Here is a 25,796-nt window from a genome sequence, read left to right as displayed (position 1 = left end):
ATACTACACTGATTATCCTTTTTTTGTATGTTATTGTCTCACAGTTTAGACTATATTGAAAGGGGAAAATCAGGTAGGGACAGTCCATTTTATAGATCTCTGCACAGCCTTAGGACACATTTATTACAACAGCAGAATTAATTTTCATAAATGTAACTGTAGTGCATACTTCTCTTTATTCTAGACAATATTTTGACTTCACCAAAGGATTACTAAAAAGGCCTAATGCAGTATCAAAGAATAACTACAAGCGATCAGGTCTTTGCAAAATTATTCTAATTATGTTGCAGCTAGTTTCCTTCCACAAAAACACATTTCAGACTCTTTGGGATATTTCATCTTGATCTGGCAGAACCCTTGACCACTCCATTCCCTTGCATTAGTCTGACTTAGCTTTGGTTAATATTTTTTGACAGTGTTTAATGGCCAAGTAAATGCAGTGCTTTCGTTTCTGCATGAGAAGTATACTGAGTCATGAGATATTTAAGCAAGTGTCTGAAGCAAAACATATCAGTAGTGTCATTGCTGATGAGGAGCCCACAGAAAGCCACAGTTGCCTGTATCTTAGTCATTGCAAACTGTTTTCTAATATTTGGAACTCAAATTCTGTTTAGGATTTGGCATAATTTTTCTTTTATTCTATGTATCCACTGTTTACTACCACATTTTGTTAAGGTAAATTGTTATATATAGGAATAATTGAATCCCACCTCTTATTATCTTCAATTTGTATAACATTGTCATATTTTTCAGACTTCTTGTTGCACTATTCTTCTGACTCAGCTCAGACTTGGCTCTTGTGCTTGTACTTAGGTTACAGGACAGTTGAGGTGGGTAAAGGTGAGTAACTCCTGCTGTCCTGCTGACAACATTCCTGTAATACAGCCCAGACTCTTTGCTTCCCCAGTGATACCACTTTGCTGTACATAATTTCATTTGCAGTCCATTCTTTACCCTTAAATCCCTTTGTGCCCAGTCAATATTAGTTACCCATGAACACCTGATTTAAGAAATCAAGAGGTGAGAAAATCCCAGTAGAGACAAACCTGTCAGGCAGGATAAAACAAATAATGGCAGGTGTGCCTGGTGTCTCACAAGTCTCCTTGGCTTTTAACCTGGAGCCTACATCTGCTAAGCCTCTTTCTGAAGTAAATCCCAAAATGACCCTGAAGTACTTTTAAATAATTTGTATAAAATGTTCTCTGAAAGATAGTGAATGTGCATGTACCTGCATATACATTTCAGCGAGAATAACAATAAGATGCTGGAAAAAGAAAAGGCACTCATTGGCAGCACAGCATACACAAATTGACATTTCCCCCAGACTTGCAAAACTCTTTTATTCAAATAGAATTGAAGGCTTTATCAGAATAAAAGTGAATTTAAATTGCAGGAGCCAGCTAGAAGTGGCTTACATGTAAATGAGAATCTAAGAAATTGAAAGATTTCCCACCATCTCTCCCTAGGTCAGAGTTTATTCCTCCTCTTTTTCTACTTAGTTTTCAAATGAATATTGCAGTAGATTTGGAAGCAGGATTTTTCATTGGTCTCTTTCTCTTTCACTATAAATCACATTTCCTCTTTTGTACCTATACAACAGCCAGGTGGGATTAACCCTGGGAAAGCAAGGCAATGCACACTTATGGAGAAACATCACAAAGTGGGAACAGCTTAGAGGAGCACAGCTCCAAGCTAACAGGAGAAGACTAAGATAACTTAGACAGGGTTATCACCCCTAGGTGTAGATTCTCCTGGTTAGAAATACCCATACAAAAGCAATCCTTGTGTGCTATCACATAGCCTAGCACTCTGAAGTGGTGTAGGCAGCACACATACTCTGTAGACTGATCTGTGTATATCTAAAATATGCAACTGGCATCTCTTGGATTTGCTGTGAAAGGAAGCCAGGAGGAAGGAAACAGTGAAATGTTTGGCCCTGGCAAGGGGAACAAACGTTTCTGATCACACCATAGCAGTGGCCTTGTGTTGTTTCTCCTTTTTTTCACCTAGGTTACATCATCCATAGCTGAATTCATGGAATTGAGTTCCTCTACTGGTATGTTATAAAACCAGAGAAGCTGAGATTGCAACTTCCTGGAAAGGAGCACAGGGACTATCTGTAGGAAAGAAGGAGGAAGATGTGGGGATAACTTGTAGCTAGAACACAATGAAGAAAAACATACTGGTTTAAAATAGTTTAAAAAAAGTCTTCCTGCTTCATTAATTCATACCATCAGGTCTTGGTGCAGTATGTGAGAATATGTGTGTTTTAAAGTACATTTGAGAGTGGTTCTATGGGATCAGATCAAAAGGTCTCCTGCCAGGAATAGGAGGTTTGATACACAGCAGGTTGGCAAGGTTAAAATAGACACCATACTAATCTTACACTGAAAATCAAATATTTTTTCTTATGTATGTCGATATGGCAGTCACTAGCTTAATATTTTCAATCAAATATTCAATTTTGGTCCCTAAAATGTATTATGGGATATTACATAAATACTCCATATAACCTTCTCAGATAGGTTGTTACTGAACCTCTAGCACCATAACTTTACATGGTGCTGTGATTTATATTGCATGTGTGAAAGAAAACTGGCACCACATGTGGTAATGCATGCACAGACAAGTGCCATCCTCTGCAATGGAATAGTGGGAAAGAGATATCATCTCTCTATAAAGAAAAACATATTTGCATATTACCTTTCTCCTTAAAATGAATTTTTACTAGCTTTAGTTTGCCCAGCATGGACAGTTTTCATAAGCAGTTACATAGGAAATTGTGTCAGCAGGAGGCTAACTGGCTTGCTTTGCCCTCTGTCCCTGCAACAAATGGACCCTCAAGGAAGTTTCCAGAGCTGAGATTATCATGGTCTGTGAACAAGGGATAGTTGTTTTTTGCTGCTTTTGTGGTTGCTGCACTTATTAAAAACAAAAACTGTGAGAGTGCAATCAAAATTTAAGACCAAAATTTCCTCTTTCTTAAGAAATGATTCCATTTTCTCATTTTTAGGAATCAAATCTCCATCCATGACATATTAATTATGATGCTCCAACTTTTTTTTTGTTTTAACCATGACAGAAGAGGCAAAACACAAAAGACCTTTAACAATTCAATTTTTTTATCTGATTTATTGGAATTACTTTACTCCTCCATCCTTCCACCTGCCCTCTATTCTATCTGCTTGGTTGAATTTGCACGTGGCAGCTGGGTGCTTGTACCACTTAGTTTCCCACATCACTGAGAGCTTCCCCTGGTCATGGCACTCTCACCAGCACAACCACAGGACCAGCCATGTCTCCCTCATCCTCCCCCCTCATCATGGCCAAGAAATGCCCTGCAGCAGGGTGAATGTGGTGACAGGGTAGAATTTACCCCAGAGTGCTGTTCAGGTATTTCACAGAATTGAGAAGCCACCACAACATTCACATCCTGACCAAACTCGTGCTGTCTGCTGCAACTCCTGTGGGATCACCTGATCTGCTAACAGCACCAATTCCTGAGCATCCCTTGTGCTGTTCTGAGGGTGCTGGACTAGGAGGATGCTCAGCACTTGACAGAGTGAAAAAAGCAGATATTTCAATGTAAAATGCAATTGGTACAGGGCTCAGAGTTCAGAGAAAAAAGTCTAAAATAAATCATGGCCTGGGGAAATAATATATCAAGGAAGTATTAAAATTTTAAAATTTCAAATGTATTTAAGGATTCCAGCTCAGTATTTCTATTCTTTTCTGATGCTTCTACTGCATGTAGCTTATTAAATAGCTGGCCAGAGAATTAATATTTTTTTCCTTCCCTGACTCGTTTCAGTTTGTTCCTGCTGCAATGCCTGAATTTGCCTTGGCTGCTTTTAGTTAGATTGTCAAATTAGAAACTGATCAGAATATTAGATATTTAGAAAATTTGATTTGAGGAGTGCTGTGACAAAAAACTGTTTTGGTCTCTTCCTAAAAAACTTCACCTCAAAAAGCTGCTATTTATAAGAGCGTTCATTCATGGTTTCCAGCAGTTTCCAAAGTTCAAAAGGGCAAAGAACCATGTGGGATGTCACATTGCTTGGCTTCCTACTATTCTGTGGATGTAGCTCTGTTGTGGTGCTCTTTTGCAGATCCCATCTGTGAGGATGACATATACAGCCCACGTAGGACTTCGGGTCGTTCTTTTAGGGACAAGTGCAATCACAACTGTATGGAGCTTCTCTTTTCTTACACCAAGACATAAACCCTTATGCAAAAAATGAGTCTGAGAAGAAAAGCAGGGGATGTGTATGTGTGCCTATGTGTTTCCTGTGTACGTATGTTTGTATATTTTTCTTTATCAGCTGTCCTTCTTCCCACTTTATAGAGCATGGGAATTGGATTGGCTTCTTTTCACCACAGGAGGAAGGTGACACAGAGCCACTTTCCAGTCTGCCCTACATTTTCCTGTGTTATTCTGGGGGAGAGCTCCTGTAACTGTGCTTCTCACCCCCAGGCACTGTCCTTCACAGCTCTTCAGTCAGCCCTCAGCCCAACACCATCCAGTCACCTCTTCCCTCTAAAATGTGTTTGATTGCCAATCCCTCTCCATGGATTTGTTTTTTCTTTTCAGTCAGGCTTCTCTCATTCTCCAACATATGCTTCATAACTTTCCCAGCTGTTGTTTTTCTTTCTCTTTTTTCATGACAAGACATTTTCTTTGTCTTTTTGGATTCCCTTTGCAGCACAACACAGGATTCTCATTTTTGTATGTCATCCTGCTGTCATTCAGATGGGCTACAATTGCCTTCCCAAATATGGCTTCCGTAATAAATGGTACTAACTGAATTAAGTTGCCACCTGCAAGCAAATTAAAACATTTCAAGAGAGAGCTTCTTCTTTTCTTCCTTGTCCAACACTTAATTTACACATCTGTTACTTTTCTAAATGAGTATTATGCTTCTGCTATGCTACCTTCCCATACTATTCCGAATTCTGCTACCATTTCAGATCAGCTCAGTAATGTACTATGAATTTTTATTTTCTGCAGCATGCTTCTAAGCTTTTTATTGGTCAATGCAATGCTTGAACCACAATGCCAATCTGCATTGCTGTAAGCATCTCCCAACACAGAATCACTAGCTCCTAACCAAACCCAAAGATATGATGTGCAAAAATCATTATGGTGTCAGGGCTGGCTGCACTTCAGCTGTAATCTCTCATGATAAACAGACATGGGGCTGAGTTACTGCCACAGTTCGCCTGTGACTATAAATCAGTCCCAACAGATGTTTGTTACCTCATATTCTATTAAGCATCTGAGACAATGCTTGAAATATATTAGAACAATCAACACTTGAGATGTATTCTTTTATACCAACAGGATCTGATGATGATGATAATATCCTTGTAATTACACCACTTTGAGCATTCTCAGGAAGGACATAATTGGGTTTTATTATGATCCTTTAAAATATTTATAGCTGTTGGTTTACCTCTGTGTCAGAATACTTCCTTTCCCTTTAGTCTCAGTACACTGTCCTACAGAATGGTAAGTATCTGGTACTTGAGATTCCCTGGGTAATAAAAGACAGTTTATGGCTAGCAGTTGACTTGGTATGTTGTAAACAAAGCAGCAGGTTTTCTCTGTCTGACTCACAGAATTTTTGGAGCTATGTGACAGCTTCTAAGGCACAGACATGAAGACAGAAATTAATTACCATCTTACTGAAAAAAAACTATGAAAAACATTCTGCTCCCAACCCCAAGCCCTATTTGCAGAGTATTGTGGTTAGAGTCCTTCCTCTGGCTCTCTACACAAAAATAAATTTTACGTTGGCTGAACAACCTTGAAAGAAACACTTTTGCTTGGAAGATTAATGAGCACCTTCTGCTGAATTACTTGTTCACCCAAAGCTCCATCTCCTTGGAGTATGAGCAGCTTGTATAAGAAGACAGTAGCAGACATAAGAACAGCTGTGGGAGTTACTGAAAGCTTTCCTCAATCCAACAGATAAGACCCTCTTACCTAACTTCTTTAAAAGCTTCAGATTCACTACAGGTGGATCAGAGGGGTGAGGGCTTAGATTTGGTGAGAGTGAGGAAACAAAAAAGTGTGAGAAAGAGTATTGTTTTCCAGCACATGGAACATTTTTTTTACATTAAATCCTTGTTCAGGTCTCATCAAAACTGTGTGTATGTATTTGTTTGTTTTACAAACTGGAATTTTTTATCATGCAAATTATTCAATAAAAATTTTCATTACATGATCAGTTTGACATCCTTATCTGTCTTTATTGCTGCACAAATTTGCATTCAAAATAATGTGCTCTGTAAGAAGTGGTGTAAGTAAAGTCTTTGTGGGTTTCAGGTGGGTCCACACCTTGAGTTCTAATCAGAGTGAAAAATGTCCTTCCCCTCTACTAGTTTACAGTAATATAACTCAACAGGTTTTTTCTCCCTCACTATGGAACTTATCTGATCTCTTTCTTTTCTATTCATCTGCTCATGTTCATTTATTCAATACTGAATAAGTGAAAATGAAGGAATTGAATATGTGATTAACTTTAACTAAGAGATCCAAATTATACTATGCAGGACCTAGAGAGAAAGTGATGACATCATCTCTAAGAAATCTGAACAATGGAGAGAAATCAAACCTATGCAGAATATGCTAAATTAGTCTAACTCTGGAACTGTGATAAATCTCAGCTAGGATTTGGCAATAAGAATCCCTTGTGGTTTTTTTCCCTGTCATCAAAGATGTTTTGGTCAAAACAATCATCATTATATTTTTGAATGATGTGGAAACAAAAATAAAATTTCTGCCAGTGAACTTTGCAGATGCCACAAGCCTCTTGAAATGATAACTGGGAAGCAGGACTTGTTTAGCTCTGCACAAGAGCGTGAATCACATGCGAGACTGTGCCCACATTATGGATGAGAATGTATGACACATTTACCAGTGGCATTTGTATTTTAGGAAACTGACTTGAAGGCAAATTTGAGCTGAACATGAGCTCAAAATGGGATAGAGTAGTTAAGAACAGAGTGACAATCTTGTGTCTAAAAGGAGGAAACTACTGAGCAGATGAGATAGGGTTATCACTTGGTGATTTATTAGTGAAAATTTTTATTTAGTTCATCCACCAGCACCTTAGCAACAACACTTAAATGACAGGAACAGTCCAGAAAAGAATGATGAAGAGTATTTTAAACCTGGAAAATCTCCCCAGTTCTGAGAGATAGGAAGTTAAAACTGTTTAAGCTTGGGCATCTTAAATGTGTTGTGATACATTAATCTAGTGGATTGCTCTGCAGAACATTATCTTTGCTGTGCTGGCTGCTCAGAGGTGTGTTCTTTACCTTGTGGACAACACACAGGTTTGTTTTTTTTTTCCTTGAGGACAAAGGTGTTAGCTGTTTTACTTTCCCCATGGCTGGAGGTGAACACAAGAACCTCTGCTGCAGAGTCACTAATGCAGTATCTTCTTGCCTGACAGTGACTTACCCTACAGTGCTGCCTCCCCAGTGAACTCAAAAATAGGTTAAGTGTGATGTGGTCGGGACACAAAAATACAAACATGGGAAACTGTCATATTTTTGTGGTACATTTAAACTAATGTGATCCAGCAGCTGGAAGCTGAAGCTGGAGATATTGAGACTGGAAATTAAAACCTAGTTTGCTAGAAATGTCAGGTCTATCAGTTGCATTCTGGTGGCTGAAATTACAAATGTTTCTAGAAGCTTACATAGAAATTCTATCTTTGATATGGGAAGTACCTTAGAAACATCTTGGATCTGATTTGTCCAAGCAGTCATATTACACAAATAATGACATTTCCTGTTTAAAATCAAGATATTTATAAGCACAGAATGTTCCAAGGTTGGCCTCTTTGACGTGTGCTAGCAGCAACCATATTCCCAGGCACATAAATGGTAAGGATGTCTGGACTGAAAATCAACTTATGGACTATAGCTATTCTCATTTTAATAGACCCCTTAAAAATTATTATTTCTTTATAAACAACCCTTCATAAATTAAATATTGATCATAAAGAAAGAGAAGGCAAAGCCAGTGACAGATGAGATTAAAGTAAGGAAGGGCAGGCTGAAGGGTCGGCTCTTATTTTTGCATCATGGCCGATTCCATTAGCATTCAGCTGAAATGTGAGCTTGTGAACATCCTGCAATCACTCAGAAGACATGTCTGCAGAAAGGTTGCCCAAGATACATTTATGTAAGATGTGCACCATGCCTTTTTGAGCTTCTTTGTAAAACTTGTGTTTCTTCTGGTCAATAACCTGCTCCCATGCTGCTTAATAGGACATTGCACTCACCATTTCCTCTCCTTAACAGCTTTTCCTCTTGTTGATGTCTCTAGACAGCAAAAAAGGAGGAGGATATCCATTTACTTACAGCCCAAATCCTGTCTCAAATCCCTGTTGCAGCTGGAGTACCACAAAAGCCCACAGAAAAAATACTTGTCATCTGAATCCACAGAAGATATGAGGTTCAGTGGCTGAACTGAGGTAAAATTTGCACATGATTTTTAATGTCACTGAAGGTTCTTAGGAAAGTACATCCTATGGTATTTGCCTCAGCTTTTCTTCCTTGAAAGTTAAAATTATATTTTCAAAAATATGCAGGGTTGCTTTTTGCACACACAGACACACACACACACACAGACACACACACACACACACACGGATGCATATTGAAGGTCTTGGAGAAAATATGAGCCAAAACCTGACCAGAGTCATTATTCTGTCAAAATTTCATTGCAGGAGCCTTAGACACCAGCACCCTCATCTTTCCAAGAGCCGGACCTTATGTACAAGGTTAATCACAAAGATTCATTTTGTAGAAGGATCAGAAACCCAAAGCTGGCTCTATGTAATACCTAAATCCCTTAATGCAACCAGCAGTTCCACTGTACTTCTGTCCTCTAAAGCTGATGCTTTCTACTAATTCCAGATACCTGTGCATTCATCTTTCTTTTCAGGCCAATTGCTAACAGGAGAGTTCTGTGGTTTCTGAAAGAAAGGCAAACTTGCAGTTCAGAAAGACAGGAGATAAACTGCTGGCCTGTTTGTAGGTAATAGGACTTTTATTACTGCCCCCAGTTCACCTTTTAACCAAACATGTTTGATTATGCAAAGTTACACTTCTGAATCATTTTCTGTTCATTTATTCACATGCGAATGAGAATCAGAAACACTTCTGAACTCTGCTTTTCACATGGTGATGAAAGGTTTTCCCAGAAAACAAAATAACATGAAAAATTGCAGGCATATGTGTATTGTTCTCTAATAATTTATATGCTGTAAAATCAAAGCTCCAATCTACTGACTCCTAAGGATAAGACTTTTTCATCAAAGACTTTAGATCATGGCAAGACAAAATCCTACCTGGAAATCATCAGAACTGATGGTACTTAAAACCTGAATCTGAATTTTGTTCTTTCTTATGATGTTTATCACGATCCAACAGAACACATGGTAAACCTACAGGTGATTACACTTCTCCATCTCACCATGAAGTCAGGGATAATGGAATGGAATAATTTACAAAGATGAGAACAATGTGAACATGATATTCCTGGACTATCCCCTTTTCTCTGTACCACTTCAAATAGGTAATGAAAGCTGACTAATCGCATTAATTTAAAGACATTATTTTATAATAATTGTTAGGATATATCTTTGTTAATGCCACTCTGTAAATAAATGGCCTGAACAGAAAATATGCTTTGTGTGACTCTCCCATTTATCAGACTAACAACACAGAGCCACCAGAGTGTGTAGAAATCTCAATGCAGTTTGAGGAAATAGAGCAGAGGCTGCAATTCCCAAAATGGTTCAAACAAACAAACAAACAAACAAACATGCAATCTGTTAGAAAGTCTGAAGATAGAATAAATATTGTCAGTTTCCTCTGCACCAGGAGAGCTACAAGAATCTCCATATGTTTTGAGATGCTTTCTGTCAATCTGTTTGGTTGGTCCGCGATACAGCTGAAGTAATTGTATGATAGACATTAATGTACGTATAGCAAAATTACATTATCTGGATAAAATTTGGAAATATTTCTTTAAAAAAATCCAGACATGAGCTACTTATATGACACACTGATATAGCCTTAACTCTCAATAGCCCTGTGTCCTAAGAATGAGGACTGACAGGTGATCAGGTGAGATGGAAGTTATAGCGTAATGGAGATATGGTTACAAAATATTTTGCTGAAAATGGCCTTGCTGCTTCAAAGATGGCCACAAAAATTCCATTAGGAGTTGAGTGTGAGTGTGTGTAAAAAGATAAGGACACTATCTACATTTACCTACTCTGATCCCAGTTGGCTGCAAAAAGCAGAAGAATCTTCCTGCCGCAGTGGTCGCGATTTTCCAGCACTCCCGGAAACCCGTCTGTCAGAGCCCGTTTGATTCCTGGGTCATCAGCCTTGAAGTTTTTGAACATATCCAGATTTAATTGGCGGTATTGGAAGTACTGAGCCAGCAGTCTGAAGGCCTCCGTTTGGTGAAACTTTCTGGCTCGGAGAAATCTCAAGATGAAGGCATCATCTGTACGTAAAAACCCAATGTCAGGCCTCGTGATGATCATGTCCCTGACTTGCTGGATATCCTGGTGCAAAATGTCTGGGTTTTCATTCAGTTCCAGGCGGGCTTTCTCTATAGTCTCTGGACTAAGTCCAGCTTGTAAATGGGTCATCTCTGCAAAAACCTCTTTTCCAAATCCTTAACTTCAGATATTTTAGTAGAAGTGCTGATCCCATTCAATTGATGGTCTGCTGTGAGCGTGAGCCATTCAGATGCTTTTGGCTATCAAACTGATATTTAACAAGTAAAAGCAAAGGGCTTTCTTATTCTTGCAGAGTAACAGGCAGTTCACATGTACTATAATCCATCCAAAGGAAAGTGTTGTTTATTCCACCACTTACTAAAAGAAAAAGAAAATATATAAAAGAAAGATTAAATGTGTATATAAAGCTTGTAGGAATGCATTTCTGAATTTATTTAGCCATAAAATTTCTTTGTGTAGGAGGATAGAAGTCACATAAATTCAGAATGGGTGCATTTAAGATAAGGCAGTCACTAACATCTTGAATGTATGTTTTCAGGCTTTCAGAAAAGCAATCTGATTTATTGACAATTAATACTAAGCTGTATCAACTTGCTATTAGAATACACTTCTCAAAGCTGTCTTACAGAAGTGTGGGAATTGCAGCATCCCTAACTTCAAGCCAAGGATGATAGCAGCAAAAATAATAGTATTTTTTTTCCACTATTAACGGAACCAAGATTTCAGCTCCATAATTAGACAGATTTACCAGCATCATACTAAGCAGAGCACCTGTTTGATTTGGCTTTATCACCTGTACTATCAGCTTGTAGCTCTCCTTGAATAAGACCATGAGCTGTCTGTAAAGCTGATTTTTAAAAAACCCAAAACTCTACCAATACCAGGGATAATTTCTACTTTTTAGAAATCCACTGGAGATATTTCCATTGAGATTCAATATGTCTTCATGGGAAACTTCCCACAAATAAGGTTCTTGATGTATCCAGTCTGGCAGGATTGGTGTTTTAGTTGAAAAGAGATGTATTTTATTCAAAATTCCTTTTTTCAGTATATTGTAGCTTTCCTGAATGCCTAGTTCTGAATTTCATTTTGATTTTGGTACTTTACCTAGAATTTGTTTTTACAAGTGTTAGAAGAAAATCTGCTTAAGCTGTTATGTATGAGCAAAATGGTACAGTGAATCTCTCACATTTCAGTGACATAATTAGCAAGAGGCTGTCATCGAAGTCTGTGTAGCTACACTTGTGTGAAATAAGATCAAGGTCTGTTCCAATGTGATATATGTGTGAGGAAAGATCAAGATCCATACAGTTTTTCAGCCATCACAGAAACAGACAAGCAAACCACCCCCCCCCCCCCCCACCCCTCCCCGGCTTAACAGATCTCTCTTCCTAATTTCTGAAATAGAAAAATGGGTTTTAAAAATTTAAAGGGAATCCCTCAGTAAAAGATATACTTTTTGTATTTGAAGAAAGCTGTTTGGAAAGTTATGAATTATTTATAGCAAAACAACCATTTCATTCAGCTACTCCCCTGGGTTCAGCATTCTCAGATCAAACAAAGGGGAGAGCAGCAGCCAAAGCATTTCTTGGTCCCGGATTTGCTCAAAGTTATGTTGCAGGACCTAGAAGTCAATGAGCTCAAGGGATGCTTCAGTTCCCTGCTTTGTGACCTTGCATGTTATTGATAAAAAAATACATTTTAGATGCCACAGCTGCAGCCCCAGGATGAAATCCCAAAATTTAAATACAGAATGTTTCTGCATATTTGCTTAAAGGACATTTGTGGTGGGAGATAAGCTTTTCATTTAACACCAAACAAATTGGACTTTTTGTGGGTGACACAAAGGAGAGTTTATTAAGCATCCTCTTTCTGTATTCACTGTAGAGCTGGAGTTGAAAAGAGCTACCTGCAGAGCAGAATATCTGATGATTGATCAGCATGGGAAAACTCAAGGAAAGGCCAGGCTGGGAGAAAAGAGGGCTTTGAAAAGGCACTATGGAGTGCAAATGATTCCAGAAAACAAGTCCCCAGGTTTTGAGGGGTAGTCCATGCTTGCAGGATATTCAATTCTTAAAGAATTAGAGCTGTAATAAAGGTGGATTCCTTATATAAAAATTAAGCAACACTTATCTTTACTCTTGCTTTTATTAGACCAAATTGGAGTAATTCCAATGGTATCAACCAAATTACACCGATGTAAAATTACAGTAGGCCATAGAGAAACCAGGCTAATATTTTGTGACTGATATCTCAAATTAATGGTGATATCAGCATTTTCTTGCATAAATCATGGGTTTATTCACAACTGCCTCCTTGAGCTATTTAGGAAAGCTAGGGGTATTTAGGGTGACACTGTTATTAGGGGACTGTGGTGCCAGGATTGGTCCCTCCCTAGTTTCAACAGCATGTGTAGAGTATGGAAACTCTTTGCTCCCAAGGGTGTTAAGCAGAGATCTGGAAGCAAGAACCTTATCTGGGGTCTGCATTAGCTCTGGCTTAGGACCTAGTATGAATTATAACACCTTTAGAGTTCCTGTGGCTTAGAATCACAAAATTGTGGAATCACAGAATGTTTTTGTTTGGAGAGGATCTTTGAAGGTCAGCTGGTCCAACCTCCCTGTTCTGGGCAGGGACATCTTTCACTGGATCAAGTTTTTCAAAGTTCCTTTCCACCTGGCCTTGAACACTTCCAATGTTTGAGCATTCACAACTTCTCTGAGAAACTCGTTTCAGGGATTCACCACCCTCATCATAAAAAAAAATAATTCTTCTTTATATCCAATCTGAATCTGTCCTCTCTCAGTTTAAAAATGTTAGCCCTTGCCCTGCTACTACAGGCCCTAGTAAAAAGTCTGTGACCATCTTTCTTGTAGTCCCCCTTGAGGTACTGGACAGCTGCTGTAAGGTCTGCCTGGAACCTTCTCTTCTTCAGGCTGAACGACCCCAACTCTCTCAGCCTGTCCTCATAAGAGAGGTGCTCCAGCTCTCTGATCATTTTTTAGCCCTTCTCTGGATCTGTTCTAAAGCATCCAAGGATTAGTAGCAGACAACAATTGCACACACACACACACACAATTCCCAGTGGTTCATCCATCTTCTAGGAGTTTATAGGAGTAAAACTGTCCCTTCCTCTGCTGCTTTCCTGTCTCCCACCTCCACCAAGATGCTTCTTTGGCAATAAGGCAAATTCTTAAAAGGTCAAATGCTGCCTGCTCCAGAAGGAAGGATATTCCTCTGCTCCAAGGAAATAAAGTCTGGTCTTTTTTATTGGTTCCCCAACTATTTAATGTCAAAAAATATTCTGCTTATTTTTATTAAAGCTTCCTACTGTTTTTAATTAATTTAAATGTTCAGGATTATCCCAAGGTGAGGGAGATACAGTTCTTTCTTGTCAGATGTTGTTGCCAAAAAACAACTTGCCAATACTCATTCTATCAGGAGATCCATTTTTAAATGCATTTCAGAGTCTTCTGATAGTGAGCTGAGCTATAACCATGGATTACAGTTATCTATAGATTATCCTGACTATCACCTGCAACAGACCGCACTAAAATACTTTATTGGTGGGAAGTTATATATTGTAAAATAACCTAAAATATGTATGAACAATTTTGTCACTCTCAGAATCATAGGGAAATCATGAAGTTAGCAATCCACACTAGCACCGTTGCCTTCAAGGAGTCTGATATGCCTAATATACATCAGTGAATGATTTGGTTCTCCCACTGCTAACCTTGACAATAAATTTAGTGCTCCATAACTACCCAGTTTAACTGTCACTGCACTTTCTCAAATGGTTCTGATTTATTCTGATTCCCAAGATATAACAGAAGCTTCATCTCCATTTTCACCTCCTCCCACACATGGCAATTTCTCCTTCTCTTCCAGTGTTGTGTACAGCTCTGATCCATCTGTCAATTTTTTAGATGTTTACATCTTTGTTCAGTTTGGTGCAGGGTTGTTTTTTCTTCCAAAGATGTTACTGGCCTTCTTTCCCTATTTTGAATATTGTTGCTGTGTATTGGCACATTAAAATGGGTTATAGTCTCAACAGCTGTTTTCCTATCTTGTGATTCTTTGTTCCCAGGGGACTATTTGCTCTTCTAATGTCTTTTCACAGCCACTTATAATAAATCATCCCTCTAAAGGAAGAAAATTCAGCCTTAAATGAAAAAAAAAATTACAGAGTTTTGAAACACGACATACCAAAATCAAAACAAGGAGGGAAATTTCCACCAAAAATTGTGGTGTCACATACAATTTTGGCTGATTAATTTTCAGTCCCAGCAAGGGAATGACAAGGGACAGTGAGTGTTCAGCATGAGTAACATACTGCAAGTGGGATACAATTTTCAGAGAAGCAGCTCATATTTTTTGCATAATCCTCAAAAGGAAAAGTTAATAATAAATTGGAAGTAATATTTACTATACAAACTAAAATTAAAATAATACTTTTCCAGTATACAAAGCACTTTTCATTCAAAGATTTTAACATGCCTTACTGCTCTCTCTTCAGAGACAGTTTCTGGGTCAGCATTCAATCCCTATTTGCACTGCATGCCCTGGAAAATTGGTCAAAACCTGCCTGCAGTGATGATGGCAATTGTCTGGATCATTTTGTTCCTGCCCACTTACCAGCCCCTGCAACACCACTTGCTTCTTTAAACACCTCATGTCCATTTGGCCCTTCCTCATCCAATTCAGTTCCAGAAAGATTTTAGCTGTCTCTCAATCTACCAAATGTTTTCCATCCAGTCTAACGCTATCTGCCATGTGAAATTTCATTACCACAATTTTCAAATTGAGAAGGCACTAACATTTCATTCTCACCTGGCATTAAGAGGCATCACTGCTAAGTTTTGGCTCATTATATAATTCCTAACTCCTAGCATTTATACAGATATTAGCTGCTGAAATCATGCCAGAGAGGAAGGGAGTGGGCAGGGAGGGAGGGAAAATGGTAATATAGAATGATTTTATCTCAGAGTGTGGGTGTCATCTCATTAAATTTCTTTTCGAAAAATATTTTGATGTTAATTCTGGAAAATCTCTAAGGGCTATGTTCTGCTTAGCAGGGGTTGCTCCATAAGGACAGGCGAGGATGAATCCATACCTGTACCAATAGGAATGGCTCCTATGGCCCTTTGTGGCCTTGTGGTGCCTTAGTAGAAACCTGCACTGGAAGTGGAGTAGTCAGACCTAGAAAGGAATCTAACTCAGTTCCATGAAGCAATTTCAAAAGAGCAATGAGCAAAACTGACTCTCATCCTTGGCTGTGAGACCCTGACATCTTCCACAGATTGTGGGGAGAAGCACAGCCCTGAGTGATGTGCCTGAGATCCCAGAGGACACATTTCCCAGAGCTGGGAGCAGATCATATCCCTCCTGAGCCATAAGCCTACATGTTAACATCCAGGGAATCTTTCCTCATCATCCCCTGGACCCTTTGTCAGACTTTCTCTTATATTTTCATGTCTCCCTTGTAATGAGGGTCCCAAAAGAGGACCCAATACTCCAACTGTGGCCTCACCACTACTTCTCTGTAGTCTTTCCCAAGGGACCAGGTTCTCCCAGTGAACATTAATGAGTTAAATATTGTAAGTCTTTCTGCTCCAAGTACTGGTGCTCCTGTAAACCTTCACTAGGGATTTGTTCCTTCTTGTCGTGATGAAAATTGTGAATGTTTGTGACTGTAACAGCTGTGTGGGGAATTTGATGGTTTCTCACATTTTCCCAGGGTAGAATCTCTCAGCTCAGGTACAAAATCTAACATTTCCTTCAGTTCAGTAAAAACAACACATCATGCATTCCTACTCATTCTACAATCTTTTTTCTAGTTGGAGTTACTTACAGATTGCCCTCAGGCTACATCTAAATGTCCAGTGGTGCCAATTTAGCCATGGCACAGCACAAAACATGGCAGAAACTCAACTGATCTTCTCTGCTCTCTGCACAGTATGTAGGGCAGGCATGTCTGCAGCACCAACCTGAAGCTGTCCTGCTATTCTTACAAGCTTCTAGGGAGGAGGAGAGACAGGCAAGGTTGTCTAGCAAATGTAAAATTAAAAAACTCCCCCGTTGTCTTTTGACCTAAAGTGTGCAAAACTTATTAATTACCTGAATATTAAGGAACTGGACCACATGCCAAGGAGGGGAACTTATACAATACAGAAATAAAAAAGTTAAATATAACAGGCTCAACCTCAAGAGTTTGGCTAAATTTTTTCTTCAAATCTTAGTTTTTAAGTTGCAAGTATTCACCAATCACAGATAATCTGCAAATCCCTATGGGAAAGTATGGCCTGACCTGTGGCATGCCAAAGAAGCAACAGCTTATGAGCAACTTCCATGTCTGTCACAGAGCAAGCATCACCAAGCAAAAGCACCCTGGCCACTATGGGACAGAGGTCAGCTCTTCCAATAATACAGAAACATCATGCAGCAGAAATTAACAGCATGCAAAGCATGAATTCTGACCCCCAAGCCTCATAAAGAAGCTATATGTAGAAATCTGACAGCACACAATCATAACATTGGTGTCCAAAAATGCCTAAATGCTGTAGGAGTTATGTTACAACATCTGCATGAAGATATACTGAAGAAAGAGCAAAACATATTAACAAGACATTCAGTACAGCATCTTTAATAACATGAAGTTCATCTAATTTTGCAGTTCTTTTACTCCATGCTTTGGAAAATTATGTTCTTTCAAAAAATATGAAATGCAATGGTGATATATTACTGTTGACTTCTGTCTGCTTTATATATTACGCCAGAGAAAAGCATCTGTGTCATATCATTGTGGGAGGAGAGGGAAAGGGAAGGGAAGGGAAAGGGGAAGGGAAGGGAAACGGGAAAGGGGAAAGGGGAAAGGGGAAAGGGGAAAGGGGAAAGGGGAAGGGATTTCTGCCCCCAGGAATCAATGCAGTCCTTCTGGGGTTTTTTCTCTCATTTCTACTAAGTCTGAGCACAAACACAAAGCACATAGAAATTTCTCTCAAACTTGTAGAAATGAAGCTTAATAAAACTTTATAATACTGTGTGGGTTTGTTTTCTCAGTGGAGAAACATATCATATTTCAAGGGGTTTATTCCTATAAATATTACTGAAGAAATAAAAATAAATAAAGCAAACCAAAATTCCAGTAAAGTGTTCAGAAATTCTCAAATTAAATCAATGGAGCAGCATTAGATCAAGAGGGAAAGGAATTACCACTCTTCTGATGAAAACCACGTGAACTTCGGTTCAGTTTTTCCACTATGTAAGAGACTAAGGTTGCTTCCTTTTTTCTTGTTTTGTTTAACTAGTAACACCCAATTGTCACATCTTGTTTGTGTCTATGCCAGAGAGACACTACAGTACAAGGCTGTGAGAGAAAATAAAACTCACTTTCTAAGCAATAGCACAATGGCTTTGATAATTGCATGCTTAAGTTAACAACTGCGTGAGTTTACATCTTTTTAAAGGAAGTATTCTCCATCCTTTTATGAGGCTGATCATTACTATTTCAACTGACATGGGCCTTTTTTGGAAGATGAGGAGGCTGCTGTTACATATTTCAGTGAAATGACGTCTGTGTTCAAGGCACATAGAGTTTAAGGAATCATGACCCAGTGCTATGGCGTGGATTCTGCAGTTCCTCCACTGCTGAATTCAGATGCACTGCTTACTCTACTACTCAGCAGCACTCAGTGCTACTCAGAATATCCTGTCTCTGCAACAGATTTTAAGCCATAAATTGTGATATAATAAATTAAGAAGGTTTTCTTGAAAAGTTGGCAGTACCTTTCATCGTTTTATGTTTTCCTTACAAAAGTCCATTTTTTAGAAAATACTCAATCGTTTTTAGAGGTAGATGAGTCAACAGAATTCTTAAAATCATCAGCACAGGTACATGACAGCACAAGCTGGCCCTGTAAACTTCAAGGTAGGATACAGACTGCAAATGAGGAAAAGCTCTACAAGGTTATCTGACTTATTATAGGAAAATTAAACCACTACTTTTGCTATGCAGTGCATGGCATAATATTGTTACATAATATCTCGTGCAAATGTCGGCATTGTATTAACTTTTAGTACCGGAGATAATCTATGTTATCATCTGATTACTCAGACAGCACATGAAAGCAGACTTTCTGTAATTTAATTTTTTCTTCCAAATATAATCCTGTCACTATTTAGTGATGGACAAGAAGTAGCCATCTGCCCCTTAACTTAATTATTTACAGAGCTTGTTAAAATTGAGGAATCAGCATTTTGAAAAGGGGAAACTCCCTTTCTCCTATGACCTTCCTCACCCTCTCAGGATTAAACCATTGCAAACAGAATTAAAGTCAGGCCAGTAGCATGCATGGGGTTTCTCCAGCTGTTATTTTCTTTGCATTTATTTTCTGTATGAACACCCTCACTTCTTGCAGAGACCAAAACTTAATTCTTGACTTTCTGCAGCAAAGGACCCACACGCTAGATGTGATTCACTTCACTTCTTCCCTGCACCCATCACTGTTTACCACCAGGAAAGCAATACCATTGACTGACCTGGCACATCCCCCCCTCCCTTTAATCTCTCCTCTCTCTTTGGAATGAGAGCAACTGGTCAAAACAGGCATCAATGTGCTGAGGAGCAAACAGGTATCTGCTGCTCTTTGACAAGCTCCTCTATGTCAACTCCTGGCTGTAGCTCTCACTTCATTTACTTAGCTCCCAGTTTTAGCCCTTTCCTCTGCACGCCTCTCGTCTCTCCTGGGTCTCAAATTGGATCTGGACTTTCCCTTCCAACCTGTGCTCTTTTCCTCCCTTGCCCAGCGCCTGGGCTGCTGAGCTGATTTTTACAGTGCCATGCCCCCTTGCAGGAAGGATTGAGGCTGGTGATGGAGAAAGAAGACAGGAGGGGAAGAAAGGGCAGAGAACAGCCAGGGAAGGCAGAATGGAGGAAGGCAGAGAGAAGAGAAACAGAGAGACTGGAGGAAGAAGAGGCAGGATATATAGGAGGCAGGAAGCAGTAAGCAGGGCAAGGAGAGGCAAGGGAGACAGGTGAAACAGAGGAAAGAGGGGAAGGGAAATAGAAGCAGCAGGGCAAAGAAGAGAGGCAGGGAACAGGATAAGGAGACAGGGAGGGAGCAGGTCAAGTAAGAGGCAGAGGAGGCAGAGAGTAGGGAGTCAGGGCAGGCATGAGGCAAGCAGTGGAGGCAGGGAACATAGAGACAGGGAAGGCAGTGAGCAGCAGAAAGAGGCAGTCAGGGCAAAGAGCAGGCAGGCAGCAGGGACGCAGATGCAGGAGAGGTCGGTTGGCAGACAGGAGAGGTATGTTGGGAGGCAGGAGTTAGGGCAGCCAGGGAGCTGGACAGGCAGGTCAGCAGCCAGAGCTGGCAGGAGGCAGGGAACAGGAGGAACAGGACAGGCAGAAGGCTGGGCAGGCAAGGAGTAGGGTAGGCAGCAGGCAGAGAGCTTGGCTGGAAGGAGGAAGGAGACAGGAGGGAATAGGGCTGGCAGGAGACAGGGACCAGGACAGACAAGAGGCAGAGCAGGCGGGGGGGAGCAGGGTAATAAGAAAGAGGCAGGGGAGAGCAGGGCAGGCAGGAGGGGGCAGGAGGGAGCAGGGCAGGGAGCCGGGCAGGCAGGCAGGGAGCAGGGCAGGCAGGGACGGAGCAGGCAGGAAGGAAGGCAGGGAGCAGGGCAGGGAGCAGGGCAGGCAGGAAGGGAGCAGGGCAGGGAGCAGGGCAGGCAGGCAGGCAGGGAGCAGGGCAGGCAGGCAGGGAGCAGGCAGGCAGGAAGGGAGCAGGGCAGGCAGGAAGGGAGCAGGCAGGGAGCAGGCAGGCAGGCAGGAAGGGAGCAGGGCAGGCAGGCAGGAAGGGAGCAGGGCAGGGAGCAGGGCAGGCAGGCAGGCAGGGGGCCGGGCAGGCAGGCAGGGAGCAGGGCAGGCAGGCAGGGAGCCGGGCAGGCAGGCAGGGAGCAGGGCAGGCAGGCAGGGAGCCGGGCAGGCAGGCAGGGAGCAGGGCAGGGAGCCGGCAGGCAGGCAGGGAGCAGGGCAGGGAGCAGGGCAGGGAGCCGGCAGGCAGGAGCCGAGGCCGGGCGGGAGCGGCCGGGGCCGGAGCTGTCCGCCCCGCGGTGCTGAAACGCCGCATCCCGGGCCCGGTGGGGCGGGGGGAGCGCCGAGAGCCGCCCTGCGCAACCCGAGAGAAGGAGAATCCAAATACCTGCACAGCGCCGGCAGCTGCCGTGGGGCGGCGGGGGGCTGCGTGGGGTGGGCTTTTTCCCCCTGTAGATGTCCTTGCTGCTGAGCTGTGTGGGCGAGAAAGATCTCCTGGCTCCCGGGTTCCGGCTCAGATCTCTCTAGAAAACTGAATGAGCGAGCGCCAGCTCCACGGGGCTGTGATTTTTTTTTTTTTTTTTTTTTTTTTTTGGTAGGAGGCGTGTGCGCCAAAGCCTGGGTCCTTCCACTGCCGTCCCCCTGGGTCCTGCCGCCCGCCCGCTGCCTCCCGGCGCTCCCGGCACCCCGGGATGCGGGCTGGGAGCTCCGCGCCGCCGCGGGAGGGGTGGGAAGGGGCTGCTGGCGGCCGGGAGGGCTCAGCTCGGCGGGCTCCCACCCAGCGGCATTGGCTCCACCGCCTGTTTCTAGCATCGCCTCTTCCCCAGCGAAAGCCGGGCAGAGCACAGCCTCCTGCGGCATTTCCAGCAGCCATGGAAAGGTGATCTTAATGGGCCGTGTGCTGTCCGTGGGCTGCCGTAATGAACATGGCAGCCTGGGTTTAGAAGAGAAGTTTGTCTGGGTCAGACTACAGGGACTGTCATCAACAGCACCCACAGCAAACGTTTAGTGAAGAATGTAAAAAACAGGACAAGCTTCACCCCTGAACTCTCTCAGCCCCTCTTCCAACTACTTCAGGTTCAGAAATTTTCCCAGCAATGTAGTGCCTGAGTTTTCAGGATGAATTTGTCCTCCTTGAATTCTCACAGTCTCTCCTAGAATACTTTTACATTTATAGAATGTCCTTCCATAATGCCCTTTGATTAGGCCATCTACCTACTTCACAAACTTCTATTAGAGGAATGTGTAAGCTTTAGCTGGTGGTGTGGAAAGAACAGGAGAAAGGAACTTCTGTTATTAAATTAAGTTCTAAAATCACTTTCTGTTCAAGCTGCATAAGACCTGTATTAAACTGTACTTGGAAGACTTTGGGTGATGCAATGACCAAAATTCACACCCATCTGTTCCTACCAATATCAAAATAATATTAAATGTACCAGCAAAGTAAATTTCTTCTTTTGTTATGCCTGTGCATTGTGGAGTATAATTCCTGGGAATTGGTGGATTAAAGTCAACTGATTTTCTTGGTCTCTGCTTTGGACATGTTTCCTGCGTCAGTTACTGAAGGATCTTGTGCAGAGAAAAACTAGGTGGTAAATTATAAAGACCAAATTCTGCATAGGAAATGGCTAAATAGAGTAGGATTCTTCAGCATGGGAAAAAAAAAAAAAAGGAGAGGACTAAGTGTAGATAAAATAGCAGTGTGGGGTTTTTTCATCATTCATAGTATTTCTTAATAAAGAGCAGTGTGAGGAAGATAAACCTGAACAATATCTCAGTATCATTTCCAGTTTTAGGAGTAGGAGAAATGAAACCCACTAGAGACTAGCTTTGATTCAAACAAAAGGACATACTTCTTCACAAAATATTGAGTGAAACTGTGGAATTCATTTCCACAGGAATTCACATTTCAGAAAATTGTAGGACATATCTATGGAAGAAAAATCTATTAAGACCCTTCAAACATGAAGTCATAGCCTCTGGCTCAAGAAGACCCCGTTCCACAAATTACTGAAGGCTGGAGTAATATTTGGGAAAGGGTGATTATATCTCTGCCCTGCTCTTATTCTTTACCTTAACCATCCAGTGATGATCACTGCTGGAGGTAGACACTGGGCTAGATGCACCTTTGATCTGACCCAGTACTGGCTCGTCTTATATTCTTACATACAAAGTAGACTTTGAGAATGTGAACACAATTGGATTCCTTTCAGCTTTGCTTTCCCTTAAAAGGGGAAGATGCAGTGGTTTTGCTCTTTTTCAAAGAGTATGCATCCAGAATCACTTGCTTTTTAAAGAAACACCCCCATATTAATGAGCAAAGGCAAAAAGAATCTGTAGGGATGTTGATTTGTGCTTTTAGGATGATTTCCATGCAGAACCATTAATTTAGCCCACAGCATGTGTAAAACTGGAATATGAGGTTTTAGCATCCTATGACCCAACCACATTGACTGGAAGAGAAGAAGCAGAAGCTCAAAGGCCTAGAGCTCAAAACTCTCACAAGAGCATTTGTCCCAGCCCTTGATGGAAAAGCGTTTCTAGCCCCAGGGAAGTTAATACTCAGTTAGTAAGTAGTCTCATTAGATCATTATTTTCTGCATAGAGATCAGTTTGGAGATAAAAGAATAAGCACTCTGTTTTCATAATCCTGTTCTAAGCTTCCACTCTTGCACGTATGATAAAGATTAATGTACTAGCTACTGTAACTATGCTGAACTTCCCTGGGAATTGTTAATAATATTAAGTGGAATGAACATGACTCTATAAACCAACTGCCTTAGGCAGTCAAATGAGTTGCCAAATTGGATGTATGCTTAATATTTGGGGATTTAATATTTTTATTCAGTTTAATTGATGTGTTTTTTCCCTCCCTTACTGTTGCTGTTAAGTGACCAGTGCCTGCTGAGGCCCTGGATGATTGACATGTACCACAATGCTATGATAGAAGCACATCTCTAAACATATTACAGCAGGGCCTTATATTGATCCCAGTGCAAATATTCTTAGGTTTCTTTCTCATCACCACTTTATCACTTCTTCATCACTTTCTTTGTACAAAATCTACTCTGTACTCTGAGACCATGCTCCAGGTCATATCATTCTTTGCATTGTCCCAGTCATTACACCTCATCTGACATTACAATCTCAGGAAAAAAAAAACAGTGTTGAAGATATAAAACTTTGAGTTTCATAAAGGTATGCCTGGGACATTAGGAACTCCCTTGCTGGTGTGCTCAGACTGGAGCTGCAGCCCTTTCTCATTTACAGTAGAATATACACAGCTAAGGAGAGAAAAATATGCTGGTTATCACAGTTTGTCACTGAAGGCATCAGAACTGACTGCACACATGGAGGAAATAGATCAGTTTTGAAGGGGAGGATATTTTATGCAGCCTTTTCTGAAAGTAAACCAGAACTTTGATATGAAATTTATTCTAAACTGACCTTCCCTACTGCCACACATACTGATACTCTGTTAAAAGAAAAAAGAAAACCAAAAAACAGGGAGGTAACAAACTTGAAAAGGAAATGAATATTTTCACCACCAGTCAAAAGGATCCAAATACCTTTCTTAACCAAGGAAACCATGGAAGGTCAGAGTAGCTGATTGCTCCATAGTCTAGGCATGATAAATAGTCTCTACTCTATTTGCAGTAAAATATTCTGTCTTAACTCAGTTTGGAGATAAAAGAATCCTGCAGCATTTTTGATTCCCAAGATGTGTCATGAAACTAGGGGCTAGTCTGAACATTTATGCATCTCTGATATTACTGATATTACTCATTCATACAAAGCCCAAAACCATTGAAACATTTTAATTCATCACTGAAAGGAATGAATTTTTTAACCCTAAAAAAAATATTCCAAATAAGTGGAAATCTGGTTTCACTCTGCCTTAAGACTGAAGCAGAGATATATATCTTTGTATCACAGACACATATTGATCTTCAGCATTTTGTGGGGTTAGTGTATGTATATGTATATTCCTTAAGCAGGGATGCTGGACCAATTAACCCCACTAGCTGTCTCTTCCAACCTTACTCATTCTGTGATTTTCTGATATAAGAAGGAGAATAGATCCTTGATGCAATTCAGTATATACCTGGTGTCATTTACTTTCTCTATGTGATTTCTCCAATATTTAGAATGCTTTTTACCTCTTGTAAACAGGGAATTAGAGAAATAATAGAGTATTGGATGTTCTTGTAGCTTTAAATTTTCTTTTGCAAACAATTTGTTGCAAGTTTCTAAAATTAACAGTCAATTTTAATAAGTAATTGGGAGTTCATTCTTTTTCTCTAATCTACAATTACCATCTGGTTTTATTTCCTTTGAAAGTAACCGTACTGAAAGCCCCAGTAGGTTAAAAAATAATAATGCTAAAACTGCTTAGACTCAGTACATCATTATTCTTAAAGGACAAGTAACTCTTAGATCACAGTTCAGAGGGATTCATGTTTAAATCCTCCCAGGTTTCCTGAACCTTTAAAATATTTAAAAATTTATGCCCAAGAATGCAAAACATATGCAAATTGATTGTTCATATTATTTATTTAATGAGAAGGGTCCAATTTTGCCATTTTTAGTCTTGATGTAGAGAATTCACTCTTTTGCTGAGTTCACATGCAATCACCACTTCTGCCACTCTCAGAATAACATTTAAGTGGGACATGAGCAAAGCTTTGGCCTCGAGCATGTAGAAGGGTAAAGATGAAATGTTCCCAGCTCCGTGGGAATTACAGGAGCTGGTGATAAGATCCAACACAGACCTGGAGGCCAGCAGCAGAATTCAAGTAAAGTCAAGCTCTCAGAACAGCAATCCAGAACTTTCCCCCTCAGTTCTTGCCTGTCTCTGAACCAGTTTAAACCCCATAGATGGCTTATTTTGGGATTGTAAAGTTCACAGTGTAGACCTAGGCTGAGTAGCTTGGATCTAAAGATCAATCAGCATTTGAAAAACTACAGATATCTCTCTGACATTTTGGTGTTGGAAACGTTGACTTTAGGCCCAGATGTGCTGTTAAAGTAAGGAGCAGATTTGGCCTCATGTCTTCAGTCGTTTTAACTTGGCAGCACTGAGTGTGCTGACTTCAGTGAGATAACTGTGATTTAAATCACCTGGGGACCTGCTTCTATTGAGTGCAGTTACTTACAAAGTCAGTGCTTCTCTGTCTAAACAATAAGGCAGTGTCTTGCTAAAAAAACTAAGCATCCTTTTGCAGAGAGAAATAAATTGTGAGTTTTCAGGTTTTGCATAGCTACAACATAAATTATATGACCTTTAAAGAATAGCACAGCAAAACTTTGCCATACTGTCTAAGATGAATATCAGAAATAATGTTCTTCCTGATGCAGGGGTAAGGCAGCCTAAGGTAGGCTGGTAGGGCAAAAAAAGTGTACAAGGAGGTAAGTAGTCCAAAAAGTAG

At 40.7% G+C, this 25,796-nt stretch overlaps 1 protein-coding gene across 1 annotated transcript in view; it reads right to left on the bottom strand.

Annotated features, from left to right (window-relative positions):
* The window catches only part of CLVS1 (clavesin 1), a 98,731-nt gene extending 77,629 nt beyond the window's left edge, over window positions 1-21,102 (bottom strand). The window contains exons 1-2 of the mRNA XM_054643922.2: window positions 20,756-21,102; window positions 10,297-10,913 (exon numbers count right to left, since the gene is read on the bottom strand). Coding sequence (XP_054499897.1) covers window positions 10,297-10,685 — 389 coding nt within the window. The 5' untranslated portion in view covers window positions 10,686-10,913; window positions 20,756-21,102. The remainder of the gene's footprint in view (window positions 1-10,296; window positions 10,914-20,755) is intronic.
* Between the last annotated feature and the right edge of the window lie 4,694 nt (window positions 21,103-25,796).

The sequence above is a fragment of the Agelaius phoeniceus genome, chromosome 1, assembly GCF_051311805.1.
Source record: "Agelaius phoeniceus isolate bAgePho1 chromosome 1, bAgePho1.hap1, whole genome shotgun sequence".
In the NCBI taxonomy this organism is placed as follows: Eukaryota; Metazoa; Chordata; class Aves; order Passeriformes; family Icteridae; genus Agelaius; species Agelaius phoeniceus.
Note: the sequence above shows the minus strand (reverse complement) of the source record. Positions and strands in the feature narration are given on the sequence as shown.